Source organism: Bubalus kerabau, chromosome 2 (genome assembly GCF_029407905.1).
Source record: "Bubalus kerabau isolate K-KA32 ecotype Philippines breed swamp buffalo chromosome 2, PCC_UOA_SB_1v2, whole genome shotgun sequence".
Classification (NCBI taxonomy): Eukaryota; Metazoa; Chordata; class Mammalia; order Artiodactyla; family Bovidae; genus Bubalus; species Bubalus kerabau.
The window spans coordinates 117772809-117797831 of record NC_073625.1 but is presented as its reverse complement, the minus strand read 5'-3'; the positions used below and the strand labels follow the sequence as shown (position 1 = coordinate 117797831).

At 40.6% G+C, this 25023-nt stretch overlaps 1 protein-coding gene across 4 annotated transcripts in view; it reads right to left on the bottom strand.

Annotated features, from left to right (window-relative positions):
- The window catches only part of SENP5 (SUMO specific peptidase 5), a 46160-nt gene extending 22836 nt beyond the window's left edge, over positions 1 to 23324 (bottom strand). For 2 of the 4 annotated variants that reach the window (XM_055568567.1, XM_055568571.1), the window contains exons 1-3: positions 23139 to 23324; positions 14045 to 14151; positions 5281 to 6821 (exon numbers count right to left, since the gene is read on the bottom strand). In XM_055568567.1, coding sequence (XP_055424542.1) covers positions 5281 to 6821; positions 14045 to 14058 — 1555 coding nt within the window. In that variant the 5' untranslated portion in view covers positions 14059 to 14151; positions 23139 to 23324. Of the gene's footprint in view, positions 1 to 5280; positions 6822 to 14044; positions 14152 to 15931; positions 15949 to 23138 lie in introns of those variants that run through there. The other 2 variants (XM_055568568.1, XM_055568570.1) reach the window with 2 other exon arrangements.
- Between the last annotated feature and the right edge of the window lie 1699 nt (positions 23325 to 25023).

Sequence of the window (25023 nt, the reverse complement as noted above, 5' to 3'; positions counted from 1 at the left end):
TGACCATCAGTCTGACACTTAAGTCCACTGTGTTTAGATAGAAAAAATGAGGGCTGTTAGTCACTTATTTTACCCAGTCCTCTTTCTGACTTCAAGAAGGGCCTCTGTTAAGCATCAATATAAAATGGACAGGAATGATTACTAAAGTCTGTTCTAGGCAGGGAGTGTTTTGTATGGGGCAGGAGCAGACAACGGTGTGGAAAACTTACTTTCCTCCTTTTACTCTCCCACCAGAGGCTCCCAATTTGAAAGGCTTAAGACAAGACTATAGTAAGAAGAGTTGCTTGCCTATGTCTGGTTCTGGTCTAGGATTCAGCCACACAGAAGAGAAAGGGAGTTCCGTGTTCCAGTTTAGTCAGAGCAGGAAATGAAAATCTGGGGCTTCTAAATTAGGAATTCATTCAGCCTTAAGTTTGCCAACAAGATCTAGTAGGCACCATTCATATATGCTGTGTGCTGTGCTCAGTCGTGTCCGACTGTCTGCAACCCCATGGACTGCAGCCTGCCCAGCTTCTCTGTCCATAGGGATTCTCTAGGCAAAAATACTGGAATGGGTTGCCATCCCCTCCTCCAGGGGATCTTCCCGACCCAGGGATTAAATGGGATCAAACCCAGGTCTCCCGCTTTACAGGTGGATTCTTTACCACCTGAGCTACCAGAGAAGCCTGGTAAGTTTGCCTGTTAGTTCAGTTCAGTTCAGTCGCTCAGCTGTATCCAACTCTTAGAGTGTTTACTATATCTTATAGTTGTCTAAGCACAATCTTGTCTGTACATGGGATAATGGACACAAACAGAAGATAAAAATTCCCAATATTTGAGAAACTGCATTTAAGGAACAAATTTTATACAAAAATATTGCCCCAGTAACAAAAAATTAAACTTTAGGCCCAACAACCTTAATTGAGACTCTTCAAGTAAGAAATCAATCTCCTCTACCAAACAAATATGGACCCAATCCCAAACTTGTAACAAGAGGTGTCCTCATTAACAATGTCATTTCTGGATGACAGTGTTTAGGGGATTTTAAGTTATGCTTTCTTTTATTCATGTATTTTTTTTCACTTTCAGATGATAAACATGGATTTGTAATGCCCTAGGAAGACCCTTGGAAAAGACTCTTGAGAGTCCCTTGGATTGCACAGAGATCCAACCAGTCCATTCTAAAGGAGATCAGTCCTGGGTGTTCTTTGGAAGGACTGATGCTAAAGCTGAAACTCCAATACTTTGGCCACCTCATGCAAAGAGTTGACTCATTGGAAAAGACCCTGATGCTGTGAGGAATGGGGGCAGGAGGAGAAGGGGACGACAGAGGATGAGATGGCTGGATGACATCACCGACTCGATGAATATGAGTTTGAGTAAACTCTGGGAGTTGGTGATGGACAGGGAGGCCTGGCGTGCTGCGATTCATGGGGTCACAAAGAGTCGGACATGACTGAACGACTGAACTGAAGATATATATCTTAAAAATATAAGTAGCAAGCTATATTCATTCTTCTTGAAGCTGCTTTTTTACATTCAACACATGAATTTTTTTCCTAAGTCAATTCAAAACAATCTAGTAGTCCATTAAATTGATTTGCCATATTTTAACCAATTCTCTACTGACAACCATTTAAGTTCTTACTTTTTAGCTGTCTAAATAATGTTACAATTAAAGCCCTCAATATATCCTCATTCTAGTGTTTTCTTAGAACACAGTTGCTAAAATTAAAATTTCTGGGTCAAAGGACACGTGTACCTAAACTTTTCAAATTTTCACTTACGAATTTGCTTATCTATACTTACGAGATTTTAATGTTTATGGGAAAAAAAACAGTATTTTTTTTTTAATTGCTTCTGAGTTTTTGATCATGCTTTAAAATGTCTTATTGTTAGATTGGGCTTCCTTGGTGTCTCAGTGGTAAAGAATCTGCCTGCCAATGCAGGAGATGCAGATTTGATCTGGTTGTGAAGATCCTCTGGAGAAGGAAATGACAACCCACTCCGGTATTCTTGCCTAGGCAATCCCGTGGACAGAGGAGCCTATTGGGCTACAGTCTATGGGGGCAAACAGCTGGACACGACGACTGAACAACAGGCTTTCAGTACTTGCTGAGATGCCACGATTTTTCTCTTTTAACTTGTTAAAATAATTATAGGTCACTAAATGTGTAAAAACTATAAAACTGTAAAAACTCCTATATCCTCATGTTATGCTACAGTTTAAGTCTAGGATACATTCAGTTTATCAACTTTTTTTTGGAAGTGCTCCATCTATATTTGTAAGTTAATTGATTGTTGTTCAGTCACTCAGTCACGTCCAGTTCTTTGCAACCCCGTGGACTGCACCAACCTTGCCCTTCACCAACTCCCGGAGCTTGCTCAACCTCATGTCCATCAAGTTGGTAATGCCATCCAACCATCTCGTCCTCTGTCGTCCCCTTCTCCTCCTGCCTTCAATCTTTCCCAGCATCAGGCTCTTTACAAATGAGTCAGTTCTTCGCATCAGGGGGCCAAAGTATTGGAGTTTCAGCTTTGGCATCAGTCCTTCTAATGGATATTCAGGACTGATTTCCTTTAGGATTTGACTAGTTAGATCTCCTTGAAGTCCAACAGAGTCTCAGGAGTCTTCTCCAGCACCACAGTTCAAAAGCATCAATTCTTTGGTGCTCAGCCTTCTTTATGGTCCAACTCTCACATCGATAGATGACTACCGGAAAAACCATAGCTTTGACTAGATGGACCATTTTTGGCAAAGTAATGTCTGTTTTTTAATACACGATTTAGGTCTGTCATAGCTTTTCTTCCAAGGATAAGGCTTCTTTTAATTTTATGGCTGCATTCACCATCTGCAGTGATTTTGGAGCCAAAAAAATAAAGTCTGTCACTGTTTCCATTGTTTCCCCATCTATTTGCCATGAAGTGATGGGACCAGATGCCATGATCTTTGTCTTTTGAATACTGAGTTTTAAGTCAACTTTTTCACTCTCCTCTTTCATCTTAATCAAGAGGCTTTTTAGTTCCTCTTAGCTTTCTGCCATAAGGGTGGTGTCATCTGCATATCCGAGGTTATTGATATTTCTCCCAGCAATCTTGATTCAGGCTTGTGCTTCATCCAGCCCAGCATTTTGCATGATGTACTCTGCTATCTAATTTAAATAAGCAGGGTGACAATACAGCCTTGACGCAGTCCTTTCCCAATATGGAACCAGTCCATTGTTCCATGTCCAGTTCTTACTGTTACTTCTTGACCTGCATACAGGTTTCTCAGGAGGCAGGTAGGATGGTCTGGTATTCCTAGCTCTTTAAGAATTTTCCACAGTTTGTTGTGATCCGACATAGTAAAAGTCTTTATCATAGTCAATGAAGCAAAAGTATATGTTTTTCTGGAATTCTCTTGCTTTTTCTATGACCCAACGGATGTTGGCAATTTGATCTCTGGTTCCTCTGCCTTTTCTAAATCCAGCTTGAACATCTGGAAGTTCTTGATACAAGTTAATTAGTATTTGTAGGTAAATGCTAACCTGTTCAGGTTTAGAAATCATGGTTCTACTAACCTTACAGCAGGAAAATTTGTCTTCATTCTACTACAGCATAAACAACAGGAAAAAAATTTTTAAATATTTTTCTAGGACTGTCATTTTGTGGGAAAACATTTTTTATACATACTGGACTTCCCAGGTGGCACTAGTGGTAAAGAATCTGCCTGGAGTTCAAGAGATGCAAGAGATGCGGGTTCAATCCCTGGGTCAGGAATATCCCTTGGGGGAGGAAATGGCAACCCACTCCATTATTCCTGAGTGAAAAATTCAATGGATGAAGAGCCTGGCAGGCTACAGTCCATGGGGTTGCAAACAGTCAGACACAAGCGAGCATGCACATATAACTGGTGGAAAAAACAAAGTGTTCAGAATCGTTTAAACCACCAAGAAGTAACCCTCCTAATTCCCCAAAAAAGCCACTTGTAACAATTTAATATATGTGTCATGTCCTATTGGAGAAGGAAATGGCAACCCACTCCAGTATTCTCACCTGAAGAATTCCATGGACAGAGGAGCCCAGCGGGCTACGGTCCATGGAGGTGTAAGAGTCAGACAAGACTTGGCAACTAAATCAACCAATCAATCATGTCCTATACAAATGCTTATGCATACATATATACATGCATTCATATGTGCATATGTATCTTTTAACAAAGTGGCCTCCTGTTCTGCTACTTGCTTTTTTCACTTTATATAAACAATGGTCAGTATCAAGATACAGATCGAATTTATTCTTTAACAGCTTCATGGTATACTGCCTGGACATGCCGTAAATTATAAGTCCATAGCAACAATTGTTTCAGTTATCTTTAGTGTTACTACTAAGACAATACTGTAAGTAATGTCCCTCTACAAATATATTTGTACTCTTCCATATCTTAGCTAAATGGCAAAAAGGGGAATGGGTCGAAGACTGATACTGCCATGCTGTCTGCCAGAAGTGTTTATACCAAACAACTTCATGGGGTAGATTTTGACAGGAAGACATTAAGGCATGATGTAAAAACTTGAGCCATAAAGGAAAGACAGATACATTTTACCATGTAAGAGTTGAAATTTTCTGTTAGACAAAAATATTATACACGAAGTCAGGGTACTGAGGGCTTTTACAAACATTTAATTAAAAAACTTTAAAATTATAATGATACTAAAGACTATGCGCGTAAGAATCAGCGTATCCTGTTTGTTGCTACATTCTTGGAGCCAGCACTGGTACACAGGAGCTTCTCATACACTAAACAAAATATAAATAATCCAATAGGAAAATAGGCAAAATAAAATTATATACAAACAAAAAATGGCAAGTGACTATAGAAAAATACGTTCAAACTTTAAACTTAAAAAGGCAAATTAAGACAATTCTCATGTGATCTATGAGACTGACAAAATTTCACAAGTGCAAACTGGTTTAACTGTGAATGGATAATTGAACAATTCTCTTAAAGTTTTAAGTGTAAGTATTCTTTCACCATTATTTCTACTACTAGGAATTTAAGTTACAGAAACAATCATATAAGTATAAAGAAGTAATTTCATTGTACCACTGTTTATAGAAGGGAACAACTAGAAGCAACACGAGTGTCATCGATCAAAAATCAAATCAAAACTATGGAATATCTATGTAATAATATAAAAGGAAAATGTCTAATTGCTTAAAGGGAAACTTGTGGAAGGGAAAAAGAAAGGCCTCTCCTAGAAAGGATAACATACAGCAGGTGTGGGCTGGAGACGGGGGAAGATAAAGAAGAGTGCATACCAGAAAGGCAGACTGACAGCTGTTCATCATCCACTGGAGAGGTTTTCTGACTGTTCTTCCCACCTCCCACTTGATTTTCTAGTTTGAGTCCACTGCACGTCAGAGGAGCCTCCAGTGGACTTTTACAGTAAGGGTGGTCCAGCAACTTGGAACTAAGAATATTCTGCTTGAAAGAGCCATCCTCATCCATCTGGCACGAGCTCTCATTCTGAACAGTCTCTTCGGACACAGGCCCATCTACACTCCTCACAGACTGATCCGCCCCAGACACTGACAGTTTTACTTGGTCATCACTGACAGTACTTGTCCGATTTTCCTGACCCAGAGCCGTAACTTCTCTCTCAGTTTCCAAGATGAACATGTTACTAGAATGATGTTCTGGTAAGGGGATGTCATGAATCAGCTCTGTATACTCCCACTTAGGAGAGGAACAGGGTGACTGGTCCCAGGTGTACGTGGCACTGCCATTCTGTTGGTCGGGGAATGCTTCATCCAAACTAAGCTCCTTGTCCAAGAGAGGGCTTCCTTTAGTGTGGCCCTCAGGCACATGAGAGTTCTTTCCCTTCACCACAGCATCGCTGTCCATATCTGGCAAGTATGGTGGATGCTGACAAGAAGGGTCTTTAGGCTCCGGGGAAGGGAATGGGCTGCAACTGCCACCCTCGCCGTTCTCCCTAAGGGTCTCTTGATGGTCCCCAGTGACCTGCACCCAGCTTTGCTGAGCTTTTTTTAGCTTGCAAACTTTGCTTTTTGTTCTGAAGTGCTGGGATCTGAGAATCCTGTACCGAAATCTAATCATGGGTAATTTCTCATACATCATATGAGGAGATACTTTTATTCTCCTATGTTGGTTAAGTTGAAATTTTTTTGGAATCAAGGGTCCCCCGTTCCTGTGGTGCTCCAGCCCTGGGTAGCAGCCATAACAAAAGCGCTTTCTCTTATGGTTGCTTAAGGTGACCACGATTCTGTCACTCTCACCTGGATTCTGGCTCTCCCCATTGAACTTCATAGGAAAATCAGAAGCTTGTGGCTCCGTCCTAGGTCTGTGACCATTGGCCTGACCTAAAACACTATTCACTGGTAAGTCAGCAGCTGCCTTCAAGAGACTTTTCTCTCCAGAATATTCATGATCAGAGTTCTTTGCTGATGACGGCAGCTGCTCTGCCTGGAGTTTCAGGAAGGTCCTTGAGGAGGAAATGAAGTGCCTGGTGTCCTTTCTTTTCACTTTAGAGGCGGAAGTACAAAGATTCTGGATAGCCACATTGCCTTTTGTCTTAGCAAAAAGTGGTTCATCTTGGATCCACGTTTTCTGGATTTGAAGGCCCTTCTTTCTGCACTGGAATTGCCTCAAATGTCTGCTCCAAGTAACTGGCCTTCCCAGCTTGGCTTTCAGAATGCACAAGTGTTGGTGAAAGTAGAACTTCTTAAAGCCGCCAAACCCAGTATTCCATTTCTCAGAAAAGGCTAAGTGGATTCCTTTCCTCCATAGAATTTTCCTCTGTTTTTTCATTTTTCTGATGCATAATGAGATCTGTATGCAGCTGTAAAGAAGAGAAAGAAAATTTATACTTCTACCCTAAAAATAAGGTCATTATGATATATTCACAGCAAACTTTAGAAAATTGAAAAAAGCATATGATGCTCATTATAAGATATAATAAAATCCTACCTGATCAAGGCTTTTCCCACAATGAAAATGAGGGATAAGGGAAGACATGACTGACTGCTCCAACATAACCCCATTTAACGTATCTGCCTCTGACAGAAACAAGTTTCAATAATCATTTCCCAACATGCAGCCAGTTTCTGATGAAGCAGAAAGGGCAGGGAGTCAGGAGAGAATTTGTAACTTTTAGCTTTGTTTCTCATTAGCTTTAAGCAAGTCACCTGAATTCTGTATTCTCATTTGTAAAATGAAGGATGGAGAAGGGAGATGCAACCAGACACCACTTAAAACTGAGTCTACATCAAAACAACTTGCTCCACACAACAAATTTTATATGGGAGGAAATACAAAGGAAAGGCAAGGCAGGGACTTTTACTCTGTAAACAGTAATCCACAGGCAGACAGTCAATAAATGCATGCAGTCAGTGCTTTGTCAGCCAAAGACCCTCTGAATGCCTATGCCAAGACAGGGCCCTGTCATGTGTTCTCCTCCAGTCACGGTTCTCGCAGTCAAGTGAACATAAGAAAAAAGAACCAACACAAGTATGTGTGTCTGTGTATGAACTTTAGAAACACACTTATAGGAAAAGGTAGATGAAAATGATGGTCAAAATCAAACATAATTTCCCCTCAGATTTAATATAAGACCTACCACCACTGAAGGTCCTTTAACCTAGAAAGAAAGGCACCAGCCACTGCAGATCTAACAGAAGAAGTGAAAAACCAACATCCTAATTTCAGCTACTATTAATAGCAACTTACTAGGAAAAGCTGTATTACCTTTCTGTGCATTAGTTTTCTCTGGAGGAAATGAAAAAAGGAGGACCGAATACATGTTTACCTCAGTTCTCTCTACAAATCTCATTAAGATGACAGAAATGGAGTTTTAAAAAAGGCCAAAACTCTCAATGACAACAAAAAAGGAGGCAAGAGCAATAAAACTGTTGAAAGAAAAAAGCAGATGAATGACTGATAATAGAGCAGGCCAAAAGAGCTGAAATCTGAGCCAGAAGTACAGGAAGCCAAGTAGCAGGTTACAGTACCTCAGAAAGGCTCAGGAAGCAGAACAAAAATACCCATGAACGTCAGGGAATGAGAGCAGAAAAAGGAAGGACTGGCTGAAAGTCTGAATAAGCAGCAGTTAGACTCCAAGATCCCTTCCCCTACCATGGCAGATGATCAAAGTTTCACTTTCTCAGAGGAATGAACCAGAACAGTCAGGCACATCATATACAACTGAGAGCAAGGGTATAAACAAGAGGATAACTTAGTTGTTTGTTTTGGTTTTTTGCTTGTGACTTTTTATTTAACACCAAAACACTTTGTATTGGGGAACACGACTGAGTGACTAATGCCCACACACACAGCCAATTAACAAGCTGTGATAGTTTGAGGTGAACAGTGAGGGGACTCAGCCATACATATACATGTATCCATTCTCTCCCCAAAGTCCCTCCCATCAAGGCTGGCACGTAACATTGAGCCGAGTTCCATGTGCTATACAATAGGTCTTTATTGGTTTTCCATTTTCAATATAGAAGTGTCTACACAACCTTCCCAAAGTTCCCAACTATCCCTCCACCCCGCACTGGGCAACCATAAGTTCCTTTTCTAAGTCTATGAGTAGCTTTCTGTTTTGTGAGTTCATTTGTATCACTTCTTTTTAGATTCCACATATAAGGGATGCCATACGATATTTCTTCTTTTCTGTCTGACTTACTTCACTCAGTATGACACTCTCTAGGTCCATCCATGTTGCTGCAAATGGCCTTATTTCATTCTTTTTAATGGCTAAGTAATATTCCATTTAATATATGTGCCACATCTTTGTTATCGATGAGGATAGTTTTACATAGTGAATTCCGCTGAATCTCTTTCCCCATTGAGTTCCCAGAAAGGTGTATACCCTCAAAGCGGAGATCAGTTCTGGGAGCAAGCGAGGGGTGGGGCAGCGATAGATCATTCAAAGAGAAAAGACCAAAGGTATACTGGTATTAGGTATGCCACAAGGACACAGGCCCAAATAATAACCCCCAAGTTTAAGAAACAATGAGACCCCAAATCCCTTCCCTACCCAAGACTAGACGCTTCTCCTTCAGAAAGGAAGTTCTGCAGACAAGGGGATCCCAGGAACAGCAGGAAAATGGAATTACAGGAATTATATATTGATCATAAGCCCCTCAATACTTTCCCACTCATCTCCTCAAACCCTGACATGCTATCTTATCCATCCAAGCAGGAGATTGGAAGATTCTTCTTTGGAGAATTTGATTAATACGCAAGAGAATACATAAATACACATATCCCCCCACAAAATGGCCCAACATGGCTCACAGTGCACCCTATAGCTGACAAGTCTCACCACAAGCTCAGAATTTCCAGGCAACTTCTTAGTGGTTCAATGACAGCATAACTAAGAATCACCAGACTTCTAGGGATAAAAAGTAGACCAAAACAAACAGATAAAACTGAAAGCATATTTAGAAAAGCTAACTTAAAAAAACCAAGGAGGACTTACTTCCCTGGTGGTACAGCAGATAGGAATCTGCCTGGCAATGCAGCAGATATGGGTTCAATCCTGGTCCAGAAAGATTCCTTATGCCCTGGAGCAACCAAGCACCTGTGCCACAACACCTGAGCCCACGCCCTAGAGCCCACGAGCCATAACTACTGAGGCCCAAGGGTCTAACGCCCATGCTCCCCAACAAAAGCAGCCAGCACACCGCAACCAAGAGTAGCTCCTGCTTACCGCAACTAGAGAAAGCCCGCGCACAGCAATGAAGAACCAGTGCAACCAAATAAGCAAATGTTATTTTTTTAAAAATGAGGAGGGGAGAGAAGGGAAGTTATTGTTTCATGGAAAGAATTTGTTTAGGAAAACGAAGATGGGTCTGAGGATGGATGGTGGCGATGGCTGCACAACAATGTGAACATATTTAATGCCACTGAACTGTATATCTAAAAATGATTAAAATGGTAAATTTTATGCTATGTATACTTTACCACATTATTTTTTTTTTTTTAAAGGAGAGGAAAAAAAAAAAAAAGCCTAGTACTATCCTCAAGGAAGAAAATATCGCAGCCACTGGGGAAAAATGAATATGCTAGATTTTTTAAAGGAATGATGAAAAACAACAGAAGGCTGAGGCTTAGCTTAAAATAGGGCTAATATTACTTATATTTAAAATTGAACAATAAAGGCTGATGGAAAAATGGAAAAAAGACATAAGCAAACAATTCAAAAATAAGGATTTTTAAATGTCCTTTGAACATAACATGTTCAACTTCACACATTAAAAAACTGTCAAGGGGGCTTGGGAGACAGGCAAAATGGGTGAAGGGGGTTAAATGTACGAACTTCCTTAAATAAATATATAAACAAGTCATTCATGATGAAGTAATATATAGCATGGTGACTGCTGCTGCTGCTAAGTCACTTCAGTCGTGTCCGACTCTGTGCGACCCCATAGACCGCAGCCCACCAGGCTCCTCTGTCCCTGGGATTCTCCAGGCAAGAACACTGGAGTGGGTTGCCATTTCCTTCTCCAATGCATGAAAGTGAAAAGTGAAAGTGAAGTCGCTCAGTCGTGTCCAACTCTTAGCGACCTCATGGACTGCAGCCTACCAGGCTCCTCCGTCCATGGGATTTTCCAGGCAAGAGTACTGGAGTGGGGTGCCATTGCCTTCTCCGAGCATGGTGACTATAGTTAATAATACTGTACTGCGTATTTGAAAGTTGCTAAGAGTAAATTTCCAAAACCTTCATCACAAGGAAAAAATTGGGGAGGTGGGGAGCTATGTATGGTGATGGATTTAGCTAGATTTATTGTATTCATTTTGCAAAGCATACAAATATTAAATCATTATGTTGTACATCTGAAACTAGTATGTCAATCATACTTCAAAAATTTTGGCAAAAGTTACTACAACATATACTGTTGGTGGGAAAAAAAAAAACTTTTATACTTCCCTGTGGGAATACAAATTGATAAAGTCATTTTGGAGAGGAATTTGGTAATATCTAACAAAACCATACAAGTACTTACCTTTTAATCCAACAACTCTGCTTTTAGGAATTCACCTTGAAGATACTAATGAAAACACATAGTACAAGGTCATTCACTGCAATGTTTGTAATCGAAAAATATTGGAAACAACCTAAATGCCCATACATAGGACAGTGGTTGCATAAACTATGCACACAATGAATGAAGCTGTAATAGAATAAGGATAAGGTCTATGAACATGGAGTACTCTCCAGGTTAAATGATAAAAGCAAAGTTCAAATGAGTGGCAGTGATATGCCACTGCAATAGTTTAGCCAAGTGTGCAGTTAGAGAAAACAATCCACCCAAGATCACTTCCACTTCTGGCAACAACTCAAAGTTCGGGGACTCACAGAACTCACTGAAAACTGTTAAATTAATAGCTATGGCTTATTACAGTTGAAGAATGTGGATTAAAATCACCCAAGTGAAGAAGTACATACTGAAGAATCCAGGAGAAGTAACAAATGCCTAACTTCCAGTTGTCCTCTCCCCACAGAATAGAGACAGCATTACTCTCCCAGCATCAATGTATGACTAAGTGTGACAAGAACTGCAATCCAGTGAGGCTCATCAAAGTCTTGACATCCAGAATTTTTATTGGGGTTCATAGGCATAACTGATTGCTCACGTGACAGAGCTCAATCTTTACCTCCCCTGGAGATCCACTGATGTCAAAGTCATTACCCTAAATCACACTGCTGGTTTTTTCCCGTGGGGCCAATCCCATTCTAAATCATATTGTTAGTACCAGTGACCCAAGCCCCCAGGCGAATCAGACATTGCATTCTGAGGATTTAGAGATTACCTCTTAAAAGCCAAGGATAAAGGCTTTCATCCTGCACAAGTTTAAATTCTTTACTATACTATATACAGCCACCTTTCATAAAAGAAAAAATAGTATACGTGTATCTGCCCTTTTGTGTCCCCCAAATCAATTAACAGGAAGACAAACCAAAAACTAATGAGAATAGTTACCTACAGGGCATGGCAGATGGGAATAGGGTGAAGAGAATGAAGAAGAGAAAATATAGAAGGGATGAGAGGGGAGTGGTGCTTCTCAAATACACCTTTTTTGTAAAGTTCTGACTTTCAGGACTATGCTAATGTTTCATATAATTTAAAAATATACATATAATTAAAATGGAACACAAATAATAACAAATGAGTCTAACTGTATCACAAATAACCACACTGAAAGAATGTAGCAGAAAAGAATTACCCAAAGTAACTTAGGAAAACATTCTGACTGTATGCATCCAGATAGCTCAATTGGTAAAGAATCTGCCTGCAATGCAGGAGACCCCAGTTCGATTCGTGGGTCAGGAAGATCTGCTGGAGAAGGGATAGGCTACCCATTCCAGTATTCTTGGGCTTCCCTTGCGGCTCAGCTGGTAGAGACTCTCCCTGCAATGCGGGAGACCTGGGTTTGATCCCTAGGTTGGGAAGATACCCTGGAGAAGGGAAAGGCTACCCACTCCAGTATTCTGGCCTGGAGAATTCCATGGATTCTACAGTCCATGGGGTCGCAAAGAATCAGACACAACTGAGTGACTTTCACTTTTTCACTTTCACACCCCAGAATCAAAAGGATTGTATACAAATACTGTTCTTTAATTAACAAATTTGCTTTTCACAGAGGAGTGAGTTAATTCTTAACTTATATTCTCAGTATTCAAAAATTGAGCAAGTAAGTAAGTATGTTGTAGATAATGAGAGCTAGGTTTCAGAATGTTGGTGAAAGAAGCTACATTTTGTGGTATCCACATGAACTCATGGTGTTTTATACACACTTACACACAGGTACAGATCTAGAGATACACATACTCCTATTTATTTCCTAGCTCTATCTGCTTAAAGAGACTAGAAGCAATTACATCCCAGTAACAAAAGAAATGGCTGATTCCAGAGCTGGGGCAGAAGTAGAAGATGAGCCTGGAATATCACTGTAGTGTCAGAAAGTAAACAAGTGCTCAAAAAAATAATGACATGTCAAAAGAACACAGGAGTCAATTTGAAGGGACCCATAAAGGCCAAAATACCTGAGCAACTGTGTATGTAATGATAGTAATGGCTGATAACTCAAGAATGAAACAAATATCCTGAGTCTATAAATAAATGAGGATAAGAGAGAATCCTTACAGAGATTTTTCAAATTAATAAATATAGAAGAAATAACGGAATAGAAAAGTTACAATTTGCAACTCCTCTCAGAAATAACTGACTCAGGCAAGAATCTAAAACTAGAGGGTGAAAATACAAAGTACCTTCCACAAGATACTTCAAATTACAAAAGGTAAAATTGTGCCTTTCAGTAGAAAAATTCAGCAAACATCTCCTTCATCCCCAGTAAAGAGACATATGGACATGCCTCCTGATGTGGCACAAGATCATATGTGTGGTATTCTTGTCAAAAAAACCACCTGAATTTAATCATAGGAAATAATAGACAAATATACATTGAGGAACACTCTATAAGAAAACTGGCCATGGACTTCCTTGGCAGTCTAGCAGGTAAGACTGCTTCCACTGTATGGGGTGTGGGTTCTACCCCTGGTCAGGAAACTAAGATCCCACATGTCCTGTGATGCAGCCAAAAAGTAAAAAACAAACAAAAAACTGGCCAATATTCTTCAAAAGTGTCCATCAAGAAAGAAAAAAATGGACTGAGCAACTGTCCCAGATTAAAGAGCTAAGACTAAGAAGACAAAACAACTAATGTAATGTGTAATCCTGGATTGGGTCCTAATCTAGAAAAAGGAAATTGGTGGGAAAACCAAAATAAGATATATAGGTCTGTTAATTCCTGGTTTTGACCAACATAATATAAACTGAGGGAAAGCTGGGTGAAGTGTAAATATTTTTGGAAATCTGAAGTTACTTAAAAGTATGAAAAGTTTAAATTTTTCTTAAACATTTAAAAATTTGAGGACATTCCTGGGTGGCTCAGTGGTAAAAAATCCGCTTGCCAATGCAGGAGACACGGGTTCAATCCCTGGAGTGGGGGAGATCCCCAGGAGGAGGAAATGGCAACCCACTCTAGTTTTCTTGCCTGGGAAATCCCATGGACAGAGGAGCCTGGTGGGCTACAGTCCATGGGGGTCACAAGGAGTTGCACAGCAGCAGCAGTACCCGGAAAGTAGCACAAGATGACAGAGACTGAAAATAAAGAAAATAAAAAAATGAAAAGATCAAGTCAGGAGATCAAATATTCAAATATGTCAAATACATGATTCAAAAAAATTCTCAGAATTAAAGGACATGATTTTGTACATGGAAAGAACCTATTAATGAATGAAAACAGGGTCATCAATCTGACAATCAAACAAGACATATCAATTATCAAATTTCAGAATACTGGAGACAAAACAACCTTCTACGAGCTTTGGTGAGGGGATAATGACAAAAAAGGATTGATTATATAAAATAGATAAAACATTAAATATAAAATATATCGATTACAGAAATATATTTATATGATTAATATATAATATTTACATTATATACATATACACAAGTAAAATCAGAAATAAGAATGGCAATGGATTTCTTTAACAGTAGGACTGAGAACTAGAAGAAAATACACTACTGCTTTCAAAGTTCCAAGGGAAAATTATTTTCAAAATAGAATTTTACCAGCCAAATTATCAAAATTGAGGATAGCAGGAACTATGTCTCCTGAAACTGACAAAATGTGAAACTGACAGAATTTCTAAACTATCTGAATGCAAAGGCAGGAGATACAGACAATTGAAAAAGGGTCTGAAGATAAATTACTAATAAGTACATAGATGGCTACCCACTCCAGTATTCTTGCCTGGAGAATTCCATGGACAGAGGAATTCTTCCTGGCTGGCTACAGTCTATGGGGTCACAACGAGTCGGACACGACTGAGTGACTAACACTTTTACTTTCACACAGAACACTAAACAGAAGAGACTATTAATTTCAGGGATCAAAAAAAGTTGTACAAGAAAGGAAAGAGTCACTGCAAATCATAGTATATACTACATACTTTTAGTTGTGACTACCACCTACATAATTGTAATAAGGTAAACACTAATCTTTCTAATTGATCTTTCAAAAATCAATTTAGAACAGGAAATATGGGTGGCAATGTCTAATGATTCCAAGATTTGAGAAGTTCATAGTGCCCAACAAATGCATAAATTAAGTAACTGTGGATATTTAAGAATGAAATAAAAATACTATTTTGTCTTTCAACTATTAGCTTGATAGAAAATAAACACTTTAATAAGCTATTTAGAACTAATTACTTAATAAATTAAACTACTAGACCTAAAGGCATTATGAAAAAGACATTAAGGGGGTGTGAACAAAGAAAATTTGGGAACCTCTGTTTTAGAGTACTGTATTTTACTTTATTTCTTACCAATGTAAAAATCACTTTTAAATAAACTTAATATGAAATTCAAATATGCTTTCATTGTGTACCGCCAATATAAAAGGAGATTTGGGATTTATTCTTCATAATACTTAAAAGTAATATACTTGTTGAGTAGTCATCAATAAGACATTTATTTAAAAAAATTTTTTTTAATGTTCTTTATCTATTTTGGCTGTGCTACGAGAGCTTCTCATTGAAGTAGCTTCTCTTGTTGCAGAGCACTAGCTCATGGGCTTCAGTAGTTGTGGCTCCCCGGCCCTAGGGCACAGGTTCAACAGTTGTGTCCCAAGGGTTTAGCTGCTCCCGGGCACGTGGGATCTTCCTGGATCAGGGATCAAACCTGTGTCTCCTGCATTGGCAGGCAAATTCTTTACCACGAGCCACCAGGAAAGCTCAGATATTTATTTTATAAAGAACATCACATAAAAGTACACACAAAGCTCCTTAAGTCCATAAAAAATTTCAATTGAAGTAGGAAAAAGCATATAATTAAGTTCTTAAAAAGTCTTCCCCCAGTTAGAGAAAGCTACCTGGACTGTGCCTTTAAATTAGACAATTCCTGGGCGGTCCAGTGGTTAGGACTCCATTCTGTCCCTGCTGAGCGCCTGGGTTCAAGCCCTGGTTGGGGAACTAAAATCCCACAAGCCACACAGTGTGGCCAAAAAGAAAAGAAAAAAAGGTAAATTAACACTTCTGATGGTGATTTTAACAATCACCATCAGAATGGCTGATTATAATGGCTGAAATTATAAAAATATACAAGTAACTATTAAACTTTAATTCAATAAATATTTGAGCTTCTACAAATAGAACAGTGCTGTGCTTTCAAAAAATATATAGTCTAGTGGGAGAGTCATCTGAACAAGTATAAACAAATGTGATGCATATAAGAAAGGTAAAATTCAGAGCCATGGGAATATCTGGCAAGAGGGTCAAGGAAGACCTCTCTGAAAGAATTGTTTTTAAGCTCAGACCAAGGATGATAAAGAGTTACTAGTTAAAGTGAACAGATAAATAGAAGTCCAGGAGAGGGCATGTAGCACTTAAAAGGGGCTGGAGAGGTAGGCAAGAAACAGAAAAACTAAATTAATGATGCTGCTGTTTAACATAAAGGTAGTGTGAAGCCACTGAAAGACAAAGACAGGTCTAAGACCCAATTTGCATGCTTAAAAAGATTGTTCTATCTGCAGTGTTCAGAATGCCTGGGAGAAGACCACAGGAAAGGAAACCTGTTAGGAGCCCGTTATAGGTAAATGTAGGCATGGTAAATGGATGAAAGGAAAACTGGGAGAAGTAGCAAAGTGAATTGATCTTGAGATTTTTCAGGTCAGAAATGTCAAGACTGTGGGAAAGCCAGTATGCAGGGGTAAGAACTTTGGTATGAGTTACTGGGGAGATTGTGGTATAATTTATATGGAACAAATAAAGACTGGAGGAAGATTATACTGGCTATCTCTTCAGTTTTAGACATGTTAGATTTGAGGTGAATGTAAGAAATCTAAGTGGATGTATAATGGTGGATACATAAGTCAGGAACTCTAAAAAGAGAACAACACAGAAATTCCACTTTAAGTCATCAACTGATAGTAACCAAAGCTACAGAAAATGCTAAACTCATCAAGGAAAATTTGTAAAACACAGAAGAGAATGCACAGTAGGGTAGTGTCCTGAGGAACTGTAGGATGTAAGAGTTGAGGAAAAGGAAGAAGCTACTTTGCAAAGGAAAGTAAGAAAGAATGATTAGGGAAATAAAGTGGAAAATCAGGTTTAAGTGTGGTGCCCAGAAAGCTAGGGAAAGTTTCTAGAAAGAGGGAAATGGTCAGTCAAAGGCTATTGAGAGGTCAAGCAAGATAAGGATTAAAAAGTGTCCAGCTGATTCTCATGACATTCACAAGAGGAATTTTAGTAGAATGGAGAGGACAAAAGTCAAGATGGAGTAAAGAAAACAATACATAAAACTGCTCAAGAACCATAAGCAAATATGAGGGCAGATTTTTTAAAAATGGAGACAGTTGTATGTGTTTAAATACTGATGGAGTACCTTACTTACGGATACAGATGGCAGACTAAAGATGTATTTTACTTTTATTCCCTCCTAAAACCCCATTAAGATGAGAATAAAGAATTTTTTAACTTATCTTTTAAAACTAAAATTGACACACAGTGAAATGCACAGATTTTAAGGTTTTTTTTTTTTTTTAAAGCACAGGGAAGAGAGGAAGTTGGAATGCAGATTGACTTAAAGACCTAAGAAAGTTAAATGTCAAGCTTGCAATGAAAAAAGCAATTCAATTTACATAACAGTGCCTCAAAACAGGTCAGGAATCAGCAGCAGCAGGTTCTATAAAAGGGATGTGAACACCATGCTAAAAACAAGGGTATGGATCAATTGTTTAAATACCCTCCTACTCTCCACAAAACCCAGCCAACTGCCCCTCCCCGCAACCTTGCCTTCTAGACTGTAACAGCGCTGACCAACAGAAGTTCTGCAATGATAGAAATATGCTGTATTGGCCCTGTCCCATATGGAAGTCTCTGGAAACGTGGTTATTGACCACCTGAAACGTGTCTACTGTAACTGAGGAACTAAATATTTAAGGTTACTTAATTTTAATTATTTAAATTTTAATTGCTACATGTGGCTAGTGGCTACCACACTGGATAAGGCAGCTCTGAAGGGAAAACAAAGGGTTCCTGGACTGGACAGCATCTGGTCCAGTTGAGAATGAGGGTATCATACTGAAAATAGTTGAGTTCAATGAGCGTAAGTGAATGTTTACACACCAAATGCTAAAACCTCTACGATGTTCCCCAGGTTAGCTACAAGACTGCTGACAGCCCAGTTTATAAGCTCCAAGCCAGAGATTTGAAGATTCTTCTTTGGGAAATCTAAGGAGCCTAAGGGAAAAAAGACAAGGATAACACTGTTGAAGGCTATCCAGTAAGAGTCCAACCAGTGTACCCTAAAATTAATAAATCCCAAGCATGAACTCAGAGTACATGTAATTAAAATTAAAAGCAACCTCCACAGAGGGTCCCTTAGCATTTTTGCTCCTATATTCTCGGCCATGCTGTTGTGTGTTCACCAAATACCAACATTTCTTCTAAGATAAACCAGGAGAATTCCCTGATGGTCAAGTGGTTAGTACTCTGAGTTTTCATTGGTGAGGGCTGGGGTTTAATCCCTGGTCCGGGAACTAAGATCCCACAAGCCATAAGACAAGGCCAAAAAAATAATAAAATAAACAGCACAGCAAATATGGACAGTATATATTAAAAAGAGATAAAACACAAACACACAAGGGAAACAAGTGAGCTTTCAACTCTTATTAGATACTCACTGACCCTAGGACAGCCTTAAGTCTGAACAATCCTTAAGAGGTCCAATATTTATTTGTGTTTGCAGTGGAATCACTGTATAGGTTAACTCAACCATCACTAGGGAAAAGTTCTTTCTCCTGTAGTTCGGTGCTTTCCAAGTGGCTCAGTGGTAAAGAGTCCGCCTGCCAATGCAGGAGGCACGGGTGTGATCCCTGGGTTGGGAAGATCCCCTGGAGAAGGAAATGGCAACCCACCCCAGCACTGCCTGGAAATCTCATGGACAGAGGAGCCTGGTGGCTGGCTCCTGGCTACAGTCCATGGGGTCACAAAGAGTTGGACATGACTGAGCGACAAAACAAGACAATAATGAGAACAGTTGTGTAGTAAATGAACACGGGGGAGGTTACCTGCTCTTCAAAAATGAGAATGAATGGTGTTGTGGGTTTTTTTTTCCTTAAGATTTTTTGATGTGGACCATTCTTTTTAAAGTCTTTCTTGAATTTGTTGCAATATTGCTTCGGTATTACACTTTGGTTTTTTGGCCCGGAGACAAGTGGGATCTTAGCTCCTCAACCAGGGATCGTGTTCCCTGTATTGGAAGGTGGAGCATTATCCACCGGACCACCAGGGAAGTCCCAGAATGAATGGCTTATAGTAGGAAATAAGATTAAAAACAAAACAAAAATAAAAAAATACTTCCCACTGGCATCACAGGACATGAATGAATCATAAAAAGATTAAGACTGAAAACTGAAGATTTGTACATTTCTGGCACCTCCTGGTGATAGGCAATTCAGCCACCACATATAAAGTGGATTAAGTCACATATCCAATTCTGGTCTCAAGTCCTTACAGACAGAGAAGACTGCCTCAAGGACCAGCAAGTGACTTCTGAACTCCACTTCTCAGAGGGTCTTCAAGCTGTCACTGTCCCATCCCTGCCTTTGCTTCTATGTTAAATCTGTAACACTAGTTTATATTAAAACTGTGAACCCTGGGTTCGCATTTATCCTTTCTAAATACCTCTACTTGGAAAGTGTACTCCATTAGAATCTGAAATTCAACAATTTTTAGGCTTCAGAATTAAGGAATTTCAGACACAAAATTTTAAAATGTAAAGACTTAGCGACTCAGTTTTTCATCTTAGATACATAGCATACGTCTCTCTAAATTCTGAATGTATAAATTACCTGTTAACATGACTTTTTAAATCAGTGAATTCAGAATGCCCCGTGTCATCTGGTTGTAGGAAGTTAACATGCTATAAATGGGGTCATTTTTAGAAAGAAAATAATTCAGCATCTTCCTTTAGATTTGTGACATAGGATCCATTTCTGAATCTACTATTAATATAGCTTTTTCATTGCTTCAGTGATTCTTATTTTATCAAAGAATAATTTGATAATGAATATATCTCCCCAAAAGAGAATGTTCAAATCTAATAATAATAATTATGTCTAATAATCTATTATCTTACGAATCCTGAAAATATCACTCCCCCTCCCCCAGCAAAAGTCACATTTTCACTATAATGAGTAAGAAAAATACATATAAAGCATTGTTACTTCCCCATCAGTTGATCCTTTCTAGACATTTATCAAATTCTTTGAATCAGTGGTACAGTACAATTAATCAAAAAAGAAAAAGGGACTAAAATTCAAGGACCACCTTAAGGCAATCCTGAGAACCTCTAGTTAAATCGGGTGCTTATAAGGCAATTAGAGATGTTACAGGGCTTCTCTAACAGTTCTCAAATTGAATTCCATAGGAAGCTGGCTAGTGATACAAAGAGGTCATGCATACCAGGATGAAGGAGAGGGTGGGAGGACACATGTGGATAGTACAGTGGGTTCATGACAAGCCAGAACAAAAGCAAAATTTTTCTAAATTGGAATTTTTCCGCGGTTTATGAAGGCCTGGCATAAAAGTCTAAAAAACTGATTTATAAAGTAACATGACCTTTATATAACTCTCAGAGGTTAAAGCATCTGCCCACAATGCGGGAGACGGGGGTTCGATCCCTGGGTTGGGAAGATCCCCTGGAGAAGGAAATGGCAACCCACTCCAGTATTCTTGCCTGGAGAATCCCATGGATGGAGCCTGGTGGGCTACAGTCCACAGGGTCACAAAGAGTCGGACACGACTGAACGACTTCACTTTCACTTTTTTCACCAAAAACAAAAACCCTAAGCAATACTTAGTAAAAAAGTTTTAGTGTAAAATCTATTATTTTCATTAAAGAGCATTAAGGAGTCTAACTGCACAGGGAACTATGAAAACAGGACTACACAGTGAAGTCGCTCAGTCGTGTCCCACTCTTTGCAACCCCATGGACTGTAGCCTACCAGGCTCCTCCGTCCATGGGATTCTCCAGGCAAGGATACTGGAGTGGGTTGCCATTTCCTTCTCCAGGGGATCTTCCCGACCCAGGGATCAAACCCGGGTCTCCCGCATTGCAGGCAGACGCTCTACCCTCTGAGCCACCAGGGAAGCCCCAAACTACTAACAAATGACATTTTTTTCCACTTCTGTGCTCTCAGCACTAGAAAACCTGAAACAGTACTATTGATTCAAATAAGGTTATCTGTTAAGGAATAGAAGAGAAACATTAAAAAATTAAAGAGGCATAGGCAACAAACTAATTGAGCACGGCACTTCACCTCTCTAAGCCTGTTTATAAACTATGATCTACATCTGTATTTTCAAACTATGACTATCACCTGAAAGGCTTTTGAAAAATCACAAATACCGGGGTCCCATTTCAGATCTATTAAGGTAGTGACTGGGCATCAGGGGTTTTAATTCCCCAACTGATATTGATGTCCTGCAGATTTTGGACCACTGGATTAGATGACCCTCAAGGTTCCTTCCGTATCCATTACTTAAAATCCCAAACTGACAATCCTGTGTTCAAAGGAAGGGAAGATTACACTTCATCATGCTCCACTGAGCATAACATGCTCCAATGAGGAAAGGCAAGTATCCTTAATTTGTGAGACAAAGCAATTGTAAGAACAGGTGCTGCTCATTCAAGTCACTAATTCCATCTCCCTTCTCTCCACCCCAAACACTTCTCTAATTTAGGCGCTACTAAACTTCAGAGCCAGGAAACTTCTTCTCTTACCAATATAGAGAAAAGTCTCTCCTCATGTTAACTTGGAACTGTAATGTCCAGCCACTCAAAGGATTCAAGTTCCTGTATTTATTCTCTGAACATTTTTAATTAACATGAAATGTTTCAGAGGCAGAGGGAGAAGTCCTCGGAAACGTGCAAAGAATTCCTTTTAGTGTGGGCCAAGGTGTGAATGAAGCCCTTCCCAGCTTTTTTCCTAGAAAGGACCCACTAACTATACTGAGAAAGGAGCAAAACTGATTTAGGTTTTACCTCATATACTAATAATGTGTAATCAATAAGCATGAGAAGTCTGGGTGACTAGGAGAAATTGATTTCTTTCTAATGCTGCCCAACCCAAAGCAGAGACTATAGTCAGGTTTTAACACACAAGATCCTAGTATCTCCTCTGGCACCCTTCCCCACACGAAGCGTAGTTATTCCGGGTAAAAGACATAACTAAGAACCTACCATTACGTGTCCTGGCTATTCTTAAGCCAAGTTTTTAACCTGATTCCCCAAATATTTTATGATTAACATTCTGCTTTCTTCTCTAAACTAATTTATATAGATAAAAGAAATTTCCATTTTACATGGGTCAAAATGTTACATGTTAAATGGGTTAAAAACGTCTACACCAGTTTAACGCCAATACCAAATGGCAGGCCAGAATTTCAACTCAGTTCTTCTGACTCCAAGTCCAAATCCCATACCTCTGACATTCTCGCTGCATCCCTCCTCCGCAAAAGAGTGGTCACTCTTGTATGATCAAGAGCGGCCATACAGTGGAACGGAGGTTGATATTACCTAGCATAAACAGAATGGGAAAACAGGCTTCTGACCATCCAAATACTCAGTTGTGCCATACCCGTTCACTAGAACCGGGTCCCAGGAATGTGAAGGATGGAACCAAAGGTATGACGGAAGCAGAGTTGTCCGAACAAAACCCAGGACGGCAGGAGCTGGAGGACCTCTGCTAGCAGCAATTCCTCTCAAAGCTTCCCCCGGCTTCAGGAGGAGTGGCCGGGGGCGCTAGCCCTCTCCGCTTCTGCCTCTTACAGCTCGAACTGGTAAGAAGGAGGGGAGGACACTGGTCCCTCGGGACGAGCTCCTTCCCCGCCCCTAGAAAGGCACAGAAGCGCGGGGGAGAAATCCACTGCCTCTGGTTCGGTGGTAGGAGAAGAGCAGCGCACCAGGCCTCCAGGCCGGGGTGCTGAGCTGGCGCGCACTGACGCGGGAATGGCCAGCCAGCCAGCTCGGTCCGCCAGTCATTCGCCGGATTTGACACCCAGGTTCCCGCTTACCTACGTCCCTTGCTGCCGGCACCTGCCCCGTCGTGGGTCCAGATACTGCGGCAGCTCGGTCTGCGGCCCCGCCTTCGCCAGCTTTAGAGGAAGCCTCGTCAGCCAGCAGGAATTCGGCCTGCTTACAGCAGCCACCGCCGCCGAGCTTCCTCCGGATCCGCTGCCGCGACTCCGGCGCTCACTTATACCGTCACCTCCTTCAGTCCTCTTCCGCCTCGGCCCCGCCCGAGCCGTGTGTGGAGGGCGGGGAGCGAGGGAGGGCGGCGCACGCTCCCCGGCCCTCCCGGTAGGCATTTGGTCGCGCCCCGGCACCTCCTTCCTAGCGCAGGAGGGTTGTAGAAACCAGGATCTGAACGTCAGACCGGTCTGAGGCTTCTTTACATGCTGCTCTCAAGTTTGTAAGGGCTTGGCAGACCACAGCTGCCAAGGGGCTAAGGCAGACCACAGCTACTATACGACCTCTCTCTTCACTAGTCTATCTTTGGCCAAAAGCGAAAGACACGTTGCTGCTCTGGATGCACTGTGAAGCCTGGCCTAGGTTTTTCTTCCCTGGTTTTTCGATGGTGATCTTTCCTCTTGGCATCGCTATGTGTGCCTCTGTAATCCCTGCTTTGCCTCTCTTCGGCTGAGAACACTCCGCCAGGAGGGAAGAGCCTGGGCTTATTCACCACTATAGCCCCTGCTGCTGCTGCTGCTAAGTCGCTTCAGTCGTGTCCGACTCTGTGAGACCCCATAGACGGCAGCCAACCAGGCTCCCCCGTCCCTGGGATTCTCCAGGCTAGAACACTGGAGTGGGTTGCCATTTCCTTCTCCAATGCATTCAAGTGAAAAGTGAAAGTGAAGTCGCTCAGTCGTGTCCTACTCTTAGCGACCCCATGGATTGCAGCCCACCAGGCCCCTCCGTCCATGGGATTTTCCAGGCAAGAGTACTGGAGTGGGGTGCCATTGCCTTCTCCGACTATAGCCCCAGCCAGCACCAAATAGTGACTGACTTACAGGTGTTTAGTAAGTCTGTGCAGTAAACCTAACCGTAGGTAACTCGATTGGAATCTACTACCTTTTTCATACATCGCTAGATTTGGTTTTTCATGAATGAGACTGCCTTGTAAATTTCACATATTGTTTACGTATCACGTTTTATGCTATCCTCGAAACAGAATTTGAGGGGTGTTTTCTACATCCTGAAATAGTTTGTGCAGGACTGGAATAATTTTTCCTTGAATATTCTAAGAACTTGCTGGTAAAACTGCCTGAGACTTTGTTTTAAATTTCATCCAGGGAAAAGGGAAGAACTAGCCCCATGAAATGGATTGGAGAAGAAGGAACAAAAATAAATGTTCTTTGCACCCTTCAAGAACTGCTTGGTCTACATAACTGTATCTAGATGTAATGCATAGAGAGGTGACAAAAATACAAAGAACTGTACGAAGAAGTCCTGAAGACCCAGATAACCATGATGGTGTGGTCACTCACTAGAGCCAGACATCCTGGACTGTGAAGTCAAGTGGCTTAGGAAGCATTACCACCAATAAAACTAGTGGAGGTGATGGAATTCCAGCTGAGCTATTTAAAATCCTAAAAGATGATGGTGTTATAAAGTGCTGCTCTAGCTATGTCAGAAAATTTGGAAAACCCAGCAGTGGCCACAGGACTCCCCAACTCCAAAGAAGGGCAGTGCCAAAGAAGTTCAAACTACCAGAGTTGTGCTCACTTCCCATGCTAGTAAGGTTATGCTCAAAATCCTTCAAGCTACACTTCAGCAGTACTTGAATTGAGAATTTCCAGATGTATAAGCTGGATTTAAAAAACACAGAGGAACCAGAGATCAAATTGCCAACATTCACTGGATCACAGAGAAAGCAAGGGAATTCCAGAAAAACACCTA